The sequence below is a fragment of the Megalobrama amblycephala genome, linkage group LG9, assembly GCF_018812025.1.
Source record: "Megalobrama amblycephala isolate DHTTF-2021 linkage group LG9, ASM1881202v1, whole genome shotgun sequence".
NCBI classification, from domain to species: domain Eukaryota; kingdom Metazoa; phylum Chordata; class Actinopteri; order Cypriniformes; family Xenocyprididae; genus Megalobrama; species Megalobrama amblycephala.
In genome coordinates, this window is record NC_063052.1 from 34,694,703 (window position 1) to 34,711,274 (window position 16,572).

General features: G+C 37.3%; 1 protein-coding gene and 1 long non-coding RNA gene across 5 annotated transcripts in view; one reads left to right on the forward strand and one right to left on the reverse strand.

Moving 5' to 3' along the window:
- The window catches only part of LOC125275804 (glutamate receptor ionotropic, kainate 5), a 53,943-nt gene that overhangs the window by 32,835 nt on the left and 4,536 nt on the right, over positions 1-16,572 (reverse strand). For 2 of the 3 annotated variants that reach the window (XM_048203083.1, XM_048203082.1), the window contains exons 3-8: positions 16,255-16,352; positions 12,723-12,888; positions 9,531-9,709; positions 7,087-7,140; positions 3,698-3,859; positions 2,886-3,038 (exon numbers count right to left, since the gene is read on the reverse strand). In XM_048203083.1, the coding sequence (XP_048059040.1) occupies positions 2,886-3,038; positions 3,698-3,859; positions 7,087-7,140; positions 9,531-9,709; positions 12,723-12,888; positions 16,255-16,352 (812 nt within the window). Of the gene's footprint in view, positions 1-2,885; positions 3,039-3,697; positions 3,860-7,086; positions 7,141-9,530; positions 9,710-12,722; positions 13,255-16,254; positions 16,353-16,572 lie in introns of those variants that run through there. The other variant, XM_048203084.1, reaches the window with a different exon arrangement.
- The window catches only part of LOC125275805, a 106,397-nt gene continuing 94,251 nt past the window's right edge, over positions 4,427-16,572 (forward strand). For both annotated transcript variants that reach the window (XR_007186509.1, XR_007186510.1), the window contains exons 1-2: positions 4,427-4,642; positions 4,726-4,794. This is a non-coding gene — a long non-coding RNA (uncharacterized LOC125275805). The remainder of the gene's footprint in view (positions 4,643-4,725; positions 4,795-16,572) is intronic.

Below are 16,572 nucleotides of genomic sequence, written 5' to 3' on the forward strand. Positions count from 1 at the left end.
ACAGCCAGAGGACAAGTGAGAGGAAAACTTTGAGATGATTAAGAAAGTTAAGGTGAAGTGTCAGTTCTGCTCTAACGGCATCACCGATTGCAATTGCAAAAATAATGACTGTTTTCATTATTATTGGCAAGTGAGGTAAACACTTGGAGTTATGGAGACAAACCGAGAATGGAGGACGAGAGGAGGTGTGGAGATGGTGCCAAATGGAGTGGTGAAATGATGGAGTGATGGGCAAACTGCAAAACAGATGGAGGGACACAATGAATGAAAGACCACACTTGTGCCTAAACACAAACATAGTCTAGGATCTAACAGTTTATAATAGCTGCATTAAAATGATAAAATACAAGCAGACCTTCAGACAGGTTGCAATAAACAATGGACATCTGGTGTTAAGGGCACAGTTATAATTGCTTTGAAACTAATGCCAGTTGTAAAATGACTGTGGCTGAGCATAATCATTACAGAGGACGTAAAAGTCATACTGCATTGGTCACCATCAGGGCTGTCGATTGAGGGGACAACCAGGAACATTGTCCCAGTCTCTGTGACAAGGGCGGCCCATTAAGTACTGAAGCTATTTGTGAAAAAAATAAAAATGGCATTTGTTGCCTATAAAATCAGTCCTGGTACCTGTGAATTGACTCTGCATTAGAAAATAATTTAATCAAATTATGCTATATTTATTTATACAATTTATTATAATAATTTTATTAGCATTTTGTGTCATCTATATACAGTATCTCACAGAAGTGAGTAACCCCTCACACTTTTGTAAATATTTTATTATATCTTTTCAAGCGACAACACTGAAGAAATGACACTTTGCTACAATGTAAAGTAGTGAGTGTACAGTTTGTATAACAGTGTAAATTTGCTGTCCCCTCAAAATAACTCAACACACAGCCATTAATGTCTAAACCGCTGGCCACAAAACTGAGTACACCCCTAAGTAAAAATGTCCAAATTGGGCCCAATTAGCCATTTTCTCTCCCCGGTGTAATGTGACTCGTTAGTGTTACAAGGTCTGAGGTGTGAATGGGGAGCAGGTGTGTTAAATTTGGTGTTATCGCTCTCACTCTCTCATACTGGTCACTGGAAGTTCAACATGGCACCTCATGGCAAAGAACTCTCTGAGGATCTGAAAAAAGAATTGTTGCTTTACATAAAGATGGCGTAGGCTATAAGAAGATTGCCAAGACCCTGAAACTGAGCTGCAGCACGGTGGCCAAGACCATACAGCGGTTTAACAGGACAGGTTCCACTCAGAACAGGCCTTGCCATGGTCAACCAAAGAAGTTGAGTGCACATGCTCAGCCTCATATCCAGAGGTTGTGTTTGGGAAATAGACGTATGAGTACTGCCTACAGAGGTTGAAGGGGTGGGGGATCAGCCTTGTCAGTGCTCAGACCATACGCCGCACACTGCATAAAATTGGTCTGCATGGCTGTCGTCCCAGAAGGAAGCCTCTTCTAAAGATGATGCACAAGAAAGCCCGCAAACAGTTTGCTGAAGACAAGCAGACTAAGGAACCATGTCCTGTGGTCTGATGAGACCAAGATAAACTTATTTGGTTCAGATGGTGTCAAGCGTGTGTGGCGGCAACCAGGTGAGAAGTACAAAGACAAGTGTGTCTTGCCTACAGTCAAGCATGGTGGTGGGAGTGTCATGGTCTGGGGGTGCATGAGTGCTACAGTTCATTGAGGGAACTATGAATGCCAACATTTACTGTGACATACTGAAGCAGACCCTGATACCCTCCCTTCGGAGACTGGGCCGCAGGGCAGTATTCCAACATGATAACGACCCCAAACACACCTCCAAGATGACCACTGCCTTGCTAAAGAATGTCTTCAGACCTAACCCTATTGAGCATCTGTGGGGCATCCTCAAATGGAAGGTGGAGGAGCGCATGGTCTCTAACATCCACCAGCTCTGTGATGTTGTCATGAAAGAGTGGAAGAGGACTCCAGTGGCAACCTGTGAAGCTCTGGTGAACTCCATGCCCAAGAGGGTTAAGACAGTGCTGGAAAATATTGACACTTTGCGCCCAGTTTGGACATTTTCACTTTGGGGTGAACTCAGTTTTGTGGCCAGCGGTTTAGACATTAATGGCTGTGTGTTGAGTTATTTTGAGGGGACAGCAAATTTACAATGTTATACAAGCTGTACACTCACTACTTTACATTGTAGCAAAGTGTAATTTCTTCAGTGTTGTCGCTTGAAAAGCTATAATAAAATATTTACAAAAATGTGAGGGGTGTACTCACTTCTGTGAGATACTGTACATAGCATTAGCAATTTATTTCATTACATATATTTATTTATTATTATTTTAATTATTTATTTTATATTATAAATTATATATAACATATTTTTACATTTAATTTGTTTCATTTACTGTTGTCATTGCTGTTTTCTGCAAAGTTTCACAGTGCTGAACATTGTTAAATGTTTCTTGATGGTGTTAAATGATGCACAGCGATACTCAATGCACAATAATGAATTAGTCAAGGTTTAAATTTATTGCGGAGTAAATTGAAAAGCAACCATCATAAACTCTATGTGTCTTGTATATCGATGCCCAGGGGAAAGATTACAAAGACATTTTTCCTTGGAATAACATGCACTGATGAATTTGTGCGCAACGAGACCAAGAATGTATGTTGAGAAAGTAGATAAGGTCAATTTAAATTTCATATTGACTTTAACAAAGCCTATAAAAGCCAATAAGCTGTTGCATGCAGAATCCCATCAACATAAAAACCAGATTAAAACGGGCTTCCACAGCTCATCAGAGACGACACAGCCCTAAAGACCAAACACTAAAGTCATCAAATACATTAGAAAATGGCTGCCAATGGTGTAGCCATGGTGACAAGTACCATGCGCAGGTAGTTCATGAGACTGGTGCCGTGCTGCCAGATGAGTGAGGAAGTGCAGCTCAGAGGCTTCACTCCAATCTCCTGACTGCGGTTCAGCTCTCGCACTGCTCCGACCACCACATGCACTGCATCGAACATCAGCGCAGATGACAACTGTAGGTGGAGAGAGAACATGAATGAAACGAGACGAGAGATACGCTGAAGCCAAGGCAGAAAGATGGTGTAGAAGAAAAAGAGAATAAAGAAATGTAGAATTGAGAAAGACAGCAAATGAGGTCATTAGGGGGACAAGGAGACTTCACGTCTGTTAGGGCCCTACAGCAACTGTCTTCCTCCTGAACGTCTAACAGAGGTTCCTAAATTACGTTGTGTGGCGCACGTTCTATTTGGACACATTTGAAAAAACCTTCTGGCAGAAATAACATCTCATTATTCCACAGAGTTAGTAGTTACTACGGTTTATAGTTTGCAGTTTTTTTCCCATCCTAAGCAAATCTCAGCAAAATCTGGTTTTAATAATGCAGCGGAATGTCAATCAAATTACTGAAATTATGGAGGCTCTTGGAATCTAAAAAGCATTTTATATCCTAACACAACCAAATATTTCACTGTTGCTGATATACATCTCCTGACAAATGTGGTTTTAATTGTTTGATTTAAAAAATGTTAACGACAATAATATCCTCTCACACTTAAAGTGACACAGCAAGTAAGTCTGCACCCTTTACCTTGAATTTGACTTGAATTACCCTTATATTTGTGAGCTGTAATGGTTCTCATATATTTGTATGTAAGTATAATTGTAAGCTCACCGCTGGACCAGGGTATGGGCTGAGGTCACAACCTTCCCTCCATGACAGGTTTAAGCTTCTGATGAACTCCAGGTAAAAAGGATGACTGCTGTTCAACATGGAGAAGCCAACGATATTTGACTGATCATCTACAACATCATCCAACCTCAACAGAGGGAAATCCTGAAAGAGAGAGCAAGAGAGAGACTTACTTACAAAGCACTGTGGACACAATATTGTGGTTTTGGCACTATGAAATACTTTAACCGCTTTACTTAACATCTAGAGAAAAGCTAATTCTTGCTTATTACCAAAGTCCCTTTAAGACAAGTCATTTCACTCGACGGCCATCTTTGAAACGCCTCTCGGGCATCCAAGTGCTGCTCCTATCTCTTTGAATGGGGAAACATCAAATTCTCTTAAGCTGTTTGCCAAGCTTTCGATTAAATTTCATATTTGAAATCACCAATAAAATCTGACAACAACTGTCTCATAAATTTTGTTTCTAAACGCTCGAATCATGACAAAAACGGTATTTTTCAGGCTGGATCAACCTAATGCGCATCTCTTGTGCCTCATTTCGGAGGCGCTCGTCTGACTGTTTCTATAGAAACCGGAGCTTCTAACGGCTGCTGCAGTGACGCGATGACTTTACCAATCGGCGATTGGCTCTTATTTAGAAGGTGGGACTTATTCCGCCATATTGCATGTTGCACTTTCTCCCATTCATAATAATACGAGTGACGCGTCTTGTGTTATTCTATAGTCTTTGTTATTAATTAACTGAAAACCAACAAAGAGTATAGAACCCTGTATAGTTACTGTATATTCTTTGACACCAATGCCACTGAGTGTAGGCTATTACACGCGATGGCCTTTTGGTGCGCATGCGCGTTTCCTTTCCTCATTATTGAAAACAGACGCGATGTTCAGAAATTCATACTTACAGCGGTGCTCGCGAAACAGGTGAGTGTTTAACAGTTAAATGATACAAAATACTCAGTTTTTTCACACAATATTTAGTAAAAACCGTCATTTCTGTCGAACAGTTAAAAAGTACTGCGAGGTAGCGCAGTTTGGCCGCCATTTTACCTCCCTGTACTGTGAGCTACTGTAAGGTAAGTTTGACAGAATTCTCTTAGCACCGTGTCAGCACTACTTTAACGATATCAATATTTTAAATGGACCATTTTACGAATAAAACGGGGTGTGTATATTATATAAAAGTATTATTAATATTGGAATGGTGCTGTAAATTGGTAAGAATAGTTTATTTTTTAAGTTATTGACGTTCATAGTCATAAGAGACAGTACTGGTGAAAATATGAGAACAAAATCAATGAATATTAAAAATGTATGGATTCAGACTATTAAAACTGCAACACATTAAATCTGAGAAAGTAGTGAGAGGTCAGAAAAGTAGAATTCCCAGGGTTTTGTCTTATCTTAACTTGGCTTATAATGATTGTAGTGTGTGACCTCTAATGTTATACTATACTGTAATAGTGGCCTTCACTATACAACATTTCAATCCTATGAGATTGCAAACATTTTAACAACAGTAATTTTACTGATGAACTCATTTGAAAGTTTTGAAAATATTCTAGAAATGACAGAAAGGGATGCAAAAGTGGCATTCAACATAATAATGAAACCATTGTACAGTATAAAATATATTACAGTTAAGGCACCATACATCACACATTTATAGTGATTGGGTAAATGTGTGCTTAACTCAAATGCAATGTTTACATATTATTCAGAAAAGGTCTACATTTTTTTTTTTAAGTAAGTACATTTGCTTGGCCAGTTTTTCACAAATACCCACTGCTCCCTACGGGTTTGGGAAAACCCTCATCCATAAATAAATAGTAATTTACTGAAGGCAGTATTCAACCCTGCTAGGATTCCACTCAACATAAGTGGTGCCCATTGGGAACGTTCAAGGAAAACATTAAAAATGGGCTCAATTTTTTTTTTTAGAAAAGGCATTTTTTTGTCCTTGAGTATAATGGCTTTCACCTTGTCTGCCAAATCAGTCAGCACTTATACTTTCTCACCTATTGGCAAGTGGATAATCCCAAGAGGTACAGTAGGCAGTGAGTTTGTCAATGGTAAAGTCAACAAAGACTTTTTCTATAGCTGTGTAGAAGCAGTGGGAAAGCTCTTGGTGGATCCACCAATTGGTTTTAGATTATTTATCACAAACTTTTGCTTTCTATATGGCAGCTGAAGGAGGATCCAACTTCACCTATGAAGACTCCCATTCAGTTTTTAATTCCCATATGTCTGCAATTATTGATTCACTCTAAAACCTTCTGAAGTCCAGGTGCATTTCAAGTGAAGCAGTGGAATGATCTTGTTATGTCATTGTCCCCTTCAGCAGCATAACATCCTTTTGATTCCTCCTGAGGATCCTTGTCGTATAGTTTATGAATGGAGGTATGACAGATACTGTGACTATTTTTGAAGGGCTTGATAATGGCAAGTGTCTTTCATCTTTAGTCTGCTCTCAATTAAATTGCTGACAATGTGAATCTGACAAGACGATGACCTTATTCAAGAGGCAGACTTAATTTTAGAGACTGCTACTGAAAGCCATCACTCAGCAGCCACCAATGAATCTAGCATACAATTGCAATATTGCCTTGAGGTTGTCTGCATTTGTCCCTGATCTTGGGGAAAAACTTGCCAAAGTCAGATTATTAAAAGGCTAAGCTTGAATTTTAATGTTCAAATGAGCTGTTTCATAAGGAGAAGAAAACAAGACTGAATTTTGTTTTATTACACTTTATAAAATATGTACATTGAAAATTCTTTATGCCATGACGGCACTTAAAAGTGGTGCATTACTAAATTAAAAAATCACACTAAAATATAATTTAACTCATCTTCTTTCACACTCCTATTCATGTATCTTTAGACTTTTTTTCAGTTGGCACGCTCTTAGCAAAATTGCTTCCTTACTGCAGAGTGAGCTCTGGCTTCCTCCCAAAAACAAAAATAAATAAAAATTTCATAAAAAATGCATGTTAAACAAATTTAATCTCTAAACGTTTTAAATATTAAATATTTGCCATTCACTGAGGCCATATGAAACATGTTTAGACAGTCTCAAATCTTATCTTCCATGATTCAATTTGCCTCACAAGGTCAAATGCTTTAGCCTACCTCAACTTGTAACAGTTGTATTAAAATCCCAAGCTCACAGCAGAAGCATATGGGACCTCAAAACAAGGACATAATCCACCTCATCCACAATGATAATGATAAACGGCATTGATGCGATTTGCATCTGTGACGAGCTGGTCAATGGCTAGGCCTGCCATTGCTGTTACTGGATGAAAGTGGGTTAAGGGGAGAAAGTGTAATGTGTCATTGCACAAAGTGAGAAAAAGGGGTTTGTTTACCATTGTGGTGAGAATATATTTGTAGAAGGCTGATGTCATGCCTAATTCTGAGGCCTAGAGAAAGGGAGAAACAGCAAGAGATTGTATGTCAGAGATCTAATCATAATTCATACTACATCTGCACAGTTGAGTCATGTCAGGTTTTTCTATCTATCTATCTATCTATCTATCTATCTATCTATCTATCTATCTATCTATCTATCTATCTATCTATCTATCTATCTATCTGTCTGTCTGTTTGTCTGTATGTCTGTCTGTCTGTCTGTCTCTGTTTCAGTTGTGTTGAACACAATAGTCTGGAAAAAATCAGGTTGCAAATTCAAATCCCATTTAAACCTAGCTATAAACTAAGCTTAAGTACTTTGAAAAATGTAAAACAAATGGCATTATATAAAGAGAGAGATTACATTTTTTAAATTCACCTCATCAGATTGTATTTAAAAAAGAACTGGAAAAAATTAAATATCCTTAAAGGTGCCCTAGATTATGTTTTTAAAAGATGTAATATAAGTCTAAGGTGTCCCCTGATTGTGTCTGTGAAGTTTCAGATCAAAATACCCCATAGATTTTTTTTAATTAATTTTTTTAACTGCCTATTTTGGGGCATCATTATAAACGCGCCGATTTTATGCTGCGGCCCCTTTAAATCCCGTGGTCCACGCCCACAGAGCTCGCGCTTGCCTTGAACAGTGCCTTAACAAAGTTTACACAGCTAATATAACCCTCAAAATGGATCTTTACAAAGTGTTCGTCATGCATGCGGCATGCATGCGTCAGATTATGTGAGTATTGTATACTGTTATATTGTTTACTTCTTGAATGAGTTTGATAGTGCTCCGTGGCTAACGGCTAATGCTACTCTGTTGGAGAGATTTATAAAGAATGAAGTTGTGTTTATGCATTATACAGACTGCAAGTGTTTAAAAATGAAAATAGCAACGGCTCTCTTGTCTCCGTGAATACAGTAATAACCGATGGTAACTTTAACCACATTTAACAGTACATTAGCAACATGCTAACGAAACATTTAGAAAGACAGTTTACAAATATCACTAAAAATATCATGTTATCATGGATCATGTCAGTTATTATTGCTCCATCTGCCTTTTTTCGCTATTGTTCTTGCTTGCTTACCTAGTCTGATGATTTGGTTGTGCACATCCAGACGTTAATACTGGCTGCCCTTGTCTAATGCCTTTTATAATGTTGGGAACATGGGCTGGCATATGCAAATATTGGGGGCATACACCCCGACTGTTACGTAACAGTCGGTGTTATGTTGAGATTCGCCTGTTCTTCGGAGGTCTTTTAAACAAATGAGATTTATATAAGAAGGAGGAAACAATGGAGTTTAAGACTCACTGTATGTCATTTCCATGTACTGAACTCTTGTTATTTAACAATGCCAAGATAAATTCAATTTTTCATTCGAGGGCACCTTTAAAGGTTGTTTTTACAAGATGTAATATAAGTCTAAGGTGTCCCCTGAATGTGTCTGTGAAGTTTCAGCTCAAAATACCTCATAGATATTTTTTGAATTAATTTTTTTAACTGCCTATTTTGGGGCATCATTAACTATGCACCGATTCAGGCTGCGGCCCCTTTAAATCGTGCGCTCCCTGCCCCCGAGCTCTCGACTATAATACAGTGCATTTACAAAGTTCACACAGCTAATATAACCCTCAAATGGATCTTTACAAGATGTTCGTCATGCATACTGCATGCATACGTCGGATCATGTGAGTATAGTATTTATTTGGATGTTTACATTTGATTCTGAATGAGTTTGAGGCTGTGCTTCGTGGCTAAAGCTAACATTACACACTGTTGGAGAGATTTATAAAGAATGAAGTTGTGTTTATGCATTATACAGACTGTAAGTGTTTAAAAATGAAAATAGCGACGGCTCTCTTGTCTCCATGAACACAGTAAGAAACGATGGTAACTTTAACCACATTTAACAGTACATTAGCAACATGCTAACGAAACATTTAGAAAGACAGTTTAAAAATATCACTAAAAATATCATGTAATCATAGATCATGTCAGTTATTATTGCTCCATCTGCCATTTTTCGCTGTTGTTCTTGCTTGCTTACCTAGTCTGTTGATTCAGCTGTGCACAGCCCCAGACATTAATACTGGCTGCCCTTGTGTAATGCCTTGAACATGGGCTGGCATATGCAAATATTGGGGGCGTACATATTAATGATCCCGACTGTTACGTAACAGTCGGTGTTATGTTGAGATTCGCCTGTTCTTCGGAGGTCTTTTAAACAAATGAGATTTACACAAGAAGGAGGAAACAATGGTGTTTGAGACTCACTGTATGTCATTTCCATGTACTGAACTCTTGTTATTCAACTATACCAAGGTAAATTCAGTTTTTGATTCTAGGGCACCTTTAAATCAGAAGTAAAAAGACCCCTAAATAAGCAAACATACCTTCTTTAATATAAGTATTGACACTGATGCATTAGCGTCAATGATAATAGTCGCAACTTTGTCATCACGGATTTCCTTCAGCAAGGGGGTGGGGTCCAAGTTTTCATCAAGCATTCTGACTGAGAGTGTTTCCCGGGATATGAGGAAGTGACGCACAAGCTCCTCCAATCGCAGCAGGCCTGAGGGTGTAGCATAAAACCCCAAATCTTTATACAACTCCTTTTATATAAGCATTTTGAAAACATTTTCAATATATATTCCAGGGAATTTGTGAAAAATCAGCAATTTTTTTTTTTTAACAACGATTGTATATCAGAATGGCTATTCAGCATAAATGTCACGTTGGCACATTAAAATAAATGTCATGCAACCATCTAAAACCTTTTAACAGCTTTCATAAACTGTCAATTGCAGTAAACCTTAACTTACTTTCCAACCTGCTCCTCCATATTAAAGTCAGTGACTATCGAATTAAGTGACTTTGAGAGCCAATAAAGTTAATTCCGTATGTACATAAATTTGTGCTCTAAGCCACCACAAAATCCATATGGTGACTTCATTGATTTTGGACTGCAGTCAACAAGATGCACAGCTAACGATAACAGCAGGGTGGAAGTGATGAAAGAGTGCTTTCTCACAAAAACAAACAAAAAATACCCTGCCACTGAGTGGTGGTAACCATACTCTCTCACACATCCACATTAGTAAGGAACCAATGAGTAGATGAGCACATCTATGCATGCTAATGTGCACAGAGAACTTAAACATGCCTGCACAAACATAACTGCCTGCATCTTAAACAGACTAATGCTCTCTTACACTTGAACATGAGCACAGGCTGCAATAATAAAGCATGGGATAAGCGCAGATATGCAAACAGCAGTAAACAGTGGTGCATGAAACCGTAGCACCATTACTCAGACCATACCAATCAAGCGAGAGCTGCTCACATCAGCAAGTCATGAGAGATCAACTTGCAGTCAGCATCGTAACGGCTCATGTACATTTTACTTTAGTGTGCTAACTACTTCTCATTAAGCTTAATCAACAAAGTATAACAAATACAATTAATATTGCTTCTTGTTTGTCTGTATGATGACGCAATCCTCAATGTGATGTCCCTCAAAACAGAGTGAATATGGATAGCACTACTCCTCTGAAGAACATAGGTTCAGTATTTTTGTGATAATCATCCGACATCACCAGAAAGACAGGTGTGCTTTTTTAATTAAGAAATAAGTTAAGTGCCTCCAATCATGCCTATCCACCTTATTCCTATAACCCCATGACGCTTTGCGTGAATTTTGGATGTAATTCCCACTAAGCTGTAAATAATCAGTGAAAGTCTCGCTCTATTAACGCAGTAAGTTTTTTTTTTAAAACTGAGTACAATAAGATGACATTATTCTACTCACCGTTCAAACATTAAACAACATTAAAAGGACATTTAAAAGTGTAAAAGCATCAACAAGACCACAAATCTGCAGCATATGTTGTCTTTTTTTCATATTATTACAGTGGAATGCAAAAGGGAAAAAGAAAATAATCATGAGGAAAAGAATGCAGCGACAGAAAAAAGCATTACATTAGTCTGATGATGCCTGAAAATAAAACATGAAGGAAAAGTGACAGCTCATTCAGTCAAACTGAAGGATAATCTTTATTTGTAGGGCAGCCTTATGTTTTGAAATGATTCGTTTCAGTCTTTTTGAATGGAAGTTCCCCAAACTGGAAGTGCCACCCATAATTCAAAATGCAGTAGGCTCGTCAGGAATAAGTTGGATATTAACAGTTATTAAATAAGGTAAAATCATATCAGTTTTATAATGTTACTTTGGCCTTTATGCTACTTTTATTTGAAGGGACAGTGGGATATAGAAACGAGATAGATGATCAGGAAATGTAAATTGTTAATGTTAAAATGTTAAAGGGTTAGTTCACCCAAAAATGACAGTTCTGTCATTAATTACTCACCTTCATGTCGTTCCAAACCCGTAAGACCTTTGTTTATCTTCGGAACACAAATTAAGATATTTTTGATAAAATCCGATGTCTCAGTGAGGCCTCCTTTGACAGCAAGATAATTAACACTTTTAATTGCTCAGAAAGCTACTAAAGACATATTTAAAACAGATGTGACTACAGTGGTTCAACCTTAATGTTAATGCGACGAGAATACTTTTTGTGTGCCAAAAAAAAACAAAAAACAAAAAACTTTCAACAATATCTAGTGATGGGCAATTTCAAACACTGCTTCATGAAGCTTCGAAGCTTTACAAATCTTTTGTTTCTAATCAGTGGTTCAGAGTGTGTATCAAACTGCCAAAGTCACGTGATTTCAGTAAATGAGACTTTGTTACATCATGTGTGTTTAGAAACGTTTCAAAATTTCAATGGTTCATGTGACTTTGGCAGTTTGATACATGCTCCAAACCACTGATTTGAAACAAAAGATTCATAAAGCTTCAAAGCTTCATGAAGGAGTGTTTTGAAATTGCCCATCACTAGATATTGAGGAATAAAGTTGTTATTTAGTTTTTTTTGGTGCACAAAATGTATTCTTGTCACTTCATAACATTAATATTGAACCACTGTAGCCACATGAAGTGTTTACAATACGTCTTTAGTACCTTTATGGGCATTTGAAAGTGTTAATTATCTTGCTTTCAATGGATTCCTCACTGAGCCATTCGGATTTAATCATAAATATCCTAATTTGTGTTCCAAAGATATGGGTGTGGAACAACATGAGGGTGAGTAATAAATAATAGAAATGTAATTTTTGGGTGAACTAACCCTTTAAATCCAGATTTGAACTTACACTACTGTATTAACTAATGCATGTGTGCTAACTGCTAGGCCACAGCGGCAACATTTTTACTTAATATAATGTCATTATCATCATGCAGAAAAATGAATCCACAAGAATAAAGCTAATAAAAGGTTTAATCTTATAAAAAATATGTAATTTGCTGAAACAGTGGCATCAGCGTTAATAACATCATATAATAGGCACCAAGCCTAAGGATAATGCACTTAAAAATAAAATGAAATGCATTGTGAATCGGCGACTGTGAAATGAATTAGAAAAGGTGCTGTGAACAATGAACAATTCAGCTTGATCTATAACAGCTGAATGAAAGAATGGGCAGTTCATTGTTGATAGTGCCGACGCTTTCCCTGCAGACTTACACTCTGCTTTGGCACAGATCAGGCTGGCCGTCGGGTAACTGAAAGAGCGCAGAATGGCACCGATGGCCAAGCTTAAGTCCTCGTTGCTAGGATACAGCGTCACTGAGGCAAAGCGCAGATATGGCAAGCGTGGCGTCTCCTCTGGACCAATCTTGATGTGAGGGATCTGGGAGGAAGGGGCAAAAATAAAGAGGAAGATTTAGAAGAATACATGTGATTGTGTAATTGACCCACACAGGTTTTTCAATGGCGGATGCCAATATCTAAAGCAGCGATTTTCAATCTTGCTCCTGGGGAGTCACAGCACTGCACTTTTTGTGCGTCTCTCTTGTTTATTCTGACTTTTAAAAAGTGTTCACGTCCTCGTAGAACTCATAACTTGACCATGCTCCTACTTGTACCATGTGACTGCTGTACCACCTGACCACTGCAGATTTATACTGCTGTTAGTAGTGTTGCTATAGAAATGCATAATTCAGCTCAGAGTAGAATGTGACGTGTTTTTAATTATGGTAATTACGACATTCCATGAATGCAGCATAAACTGAGCATGTCAGATAAGAGAGACTTACAAAATGTGCAGAACATTCCATAAAACCTTCTAAAAAAACTTCACATTTTTCACAAGATTAATAATAATAATAATGATAATACATGTTTTTTTGAGCACCAAGGATCATGTGATACTGAAGACTGGAGTAATGATGCTGAAAACTCAGCTTTGCATCACAGAAATAAATTACATTTTAAAATATATTAAAATAGAAAAGTCATATCTTTTTTTTTTTTACTGTGTTTTTGATCAAATTAATGCAGTCTTGTTGGGCATGAGAGACTTCTTTAAAAAAAAATGATTACAAATTATTCTTTTTTATGATTCTTTTTTTATGAATTTATGATTACAAATGATAATAACAAATGTTTATTAGAGTGCCTTGTAAATTCAAATTCAGTTCCAACATTTAAATTGAGGTAGCAGACAGAATATTGAATTGCAAAATTAACTTTGTCAAGTCTTGATAAAGATTTGTTAGAAAGTTTAACAAATAGTTTTAAGTCTTAAAGGGACAGTTCACCCAAAAATGAAAATTCTGTCATTAAAGGATTAGTTCACTGATAATTCACTCACCCCCATGTCATCCAAGATGTTTATGTCTTTCTTTCTTCAGTTGAAAAGAAATTATGGTTTTTTCTCCATATAGTGGACTTCAATGGCTATCAATGGCCGGAAGTACCAAGCAAGTATTTACAAAGCCAACATGCAAAGACTAAGTCAAAAGGCCTTTACAAAAAAAGGTAAAACAACGTGTGACCTTTCCAACGTTATTACGTAATGCATGGCGCATCGCAGAGCAGTGCAAGATGAGCATTTGTCAACCCGTTGGTAGCCGTTGAAATCCACTATATGGATGGAATGATTTCCTCAAAAACCATAATTTCTTTTCGACTGATAAAAGAAAGACATAAAGATCTTGGATGACATGGGGATGAGTAAATTATTAGGAAATTTTAATTATTAAGTGAACTAATCCTTTAATTACTCACCCTCATGTCGTTCCAAACTCATAAGACTTTCGTTCATCTTCGGAACACAAATGAAGTTTATAAAATTCAGTATCATCAGTATATAAAATAAACATAATGATAATTTACCATAACGAATATTTCTTTATAACATGCAAATATATGTGTGGTGTCTACTAAACATTGGCGGAGTCATGTGGAAATATTGTAATGATGATTTATATTATTCAATAACTCGGACATCATGCAGTTCGGGAGATACTCCTAATAACAGCCGTCTGTTGACATAGCTATGGCTCCAAACAAAACTTCTGGAACAGATAAAAAGTTCCAAGAATGAAGAAAGTATGTATTTTTTAAATATTTTAATTTCTTATTTAGTCTTGACAAAGCAATACATTCATAAGCAAGTCGTAAAGCAATAACTCCAGTCCAGGTCTCCAAATGCCCCAAAAGTAACTTTCGGTTTGTGTTGGTATACACATTAATAATCAAAAGGTTCTTATGTGTGGTTCATAAGATATGAAAAAATTTGGGTTTAAACAACCTAGCATATTTTATTATTATTATTATTATTGTTTATCATGCTGTAATTCGTTAGTAAATTGCGCATTTAGATAGCCGATTCGGTTGTGTGTTATAGTCTTTCTGACAGATGGAACTACTATCAGTGAAAATTTGGTTTTAATTTTACTTAATTGTTTTTACTGCCAATTTAATGTGTTTTAATGGGTTTCCCTTTACATATTTTTATGCGTTTTTTCATAACTTGCAGTTTGTTTCCTTGATGTTTTAATTCCATTAACTATAGAAAGCTGCCAGTGCACCTTGCATAAACCATTGTAATTATTGGTTCATGCAATAATAAAGATTATGGAAATTAGGGCATCGCATGAGATTGTCACGCGCATTTCGTCAGTAAAGCCGGTTCCCTTATTACCGCTAAATTGCCATCACCTGCTTTCAAATGGAGCGGCATTTAATAGTCAGAACCGTAGATCACTGAAAAGCCACGCAATATCGCGTTCATATCGCAGATGAATCGCCTTCGATAATGAATGCGATATTGCGTGGCTTGTCAGTGATCTACGGCTCTGTCTATTAAATTCCGCTCCATTTGAAAGCAGGTGATGGCGATTTAGCGGCAATCAGGGAACCGGCTTTACTGACGAAATGCGCGTGACAATCTCATGCGATATATCGTGCAGCCCTAATGGAAATTTTGGGGGGTTAAAGAATGCACTGACAGGGGCCCCTTCACAAAGTTTTGCTTAGGGCCCCCGGAAGTGTAGGATCGACATTGCTGCTCTTTTTATGAACTTTTTGAAGCAGAGGGACAGAAAGCTCTCAGATTTTATCAAAAAGATCTTTATTTGTTTTCCGAAGAGGAACGAAAGTCTTAGGGGTTTGGAACAACATGAGAGTGAGTAATTAATGACAGAATTTTCATTTTTGGGTGAACTAACCCTTTAAAGCCTTGAAGTGGCCTTACAGACAGAGCAATAGAACAACAGATAGATTATTGGATGATTGTCTGTTTTTTTCTTTAACGCTGATGCACTGCCTAAAAAGCTAGCATTGTTTTATTTAATTTTTATTTAGTAATTTCCAGGTTTAAATTATATTGAAAATCTGGGATTAAAATTGCTGACCACACTGTGTATAAATATACAATTTAATTATAGTAAATTAGGTGTACACAAAATGAACAAAATTAAAAGCACGTTCATTTTACGAAATATTAAATTGTTAATTGGCTGAGTAGGCACCAAAACAGCCAGATATCAGCCAATTAATCATCCTGGCTGATATATCATTCTCTCTATCCGTAAGGAAGGAAGAAGAGAGAGAAAATATGGAAAATTAGGTCAGAGGGAGAGATGCTTTTCAAGCAGCAAAGCAAAGGCACACAGGAAATAATGGCCTGTGGCTGAGGAACAGTGTAAATTTATCATCTCAGGAAATGCTCTCAAGACACATAGGCAAATGCACTTCCTTTCATTCTCACCTCTTTTTCCCCACATATATGACTGACAGTGGATCCAGAAGCAGGACTAGAAGCAGGACCAATGACAGAGACCACTCCCTTTGGCAAGATCTGACACACTTGGAGGGGTAAAGATATATTATTAGAAAGAGACAGATAAATAAAGCTACCATGAGAGAGAGATAGAGAGCAGGGTGATAGAGCAAGACAGTGACTGAATGAGAAAGGGACAGGGTAGAGAGAGAGACAGACATTGCAGTGGGCAGAGAAAAAGCCAACATCTTGGACGCCGTCCAGTTCTGTGTCCTGTTCCTAGATGATATATCAAATTAGGAGTCA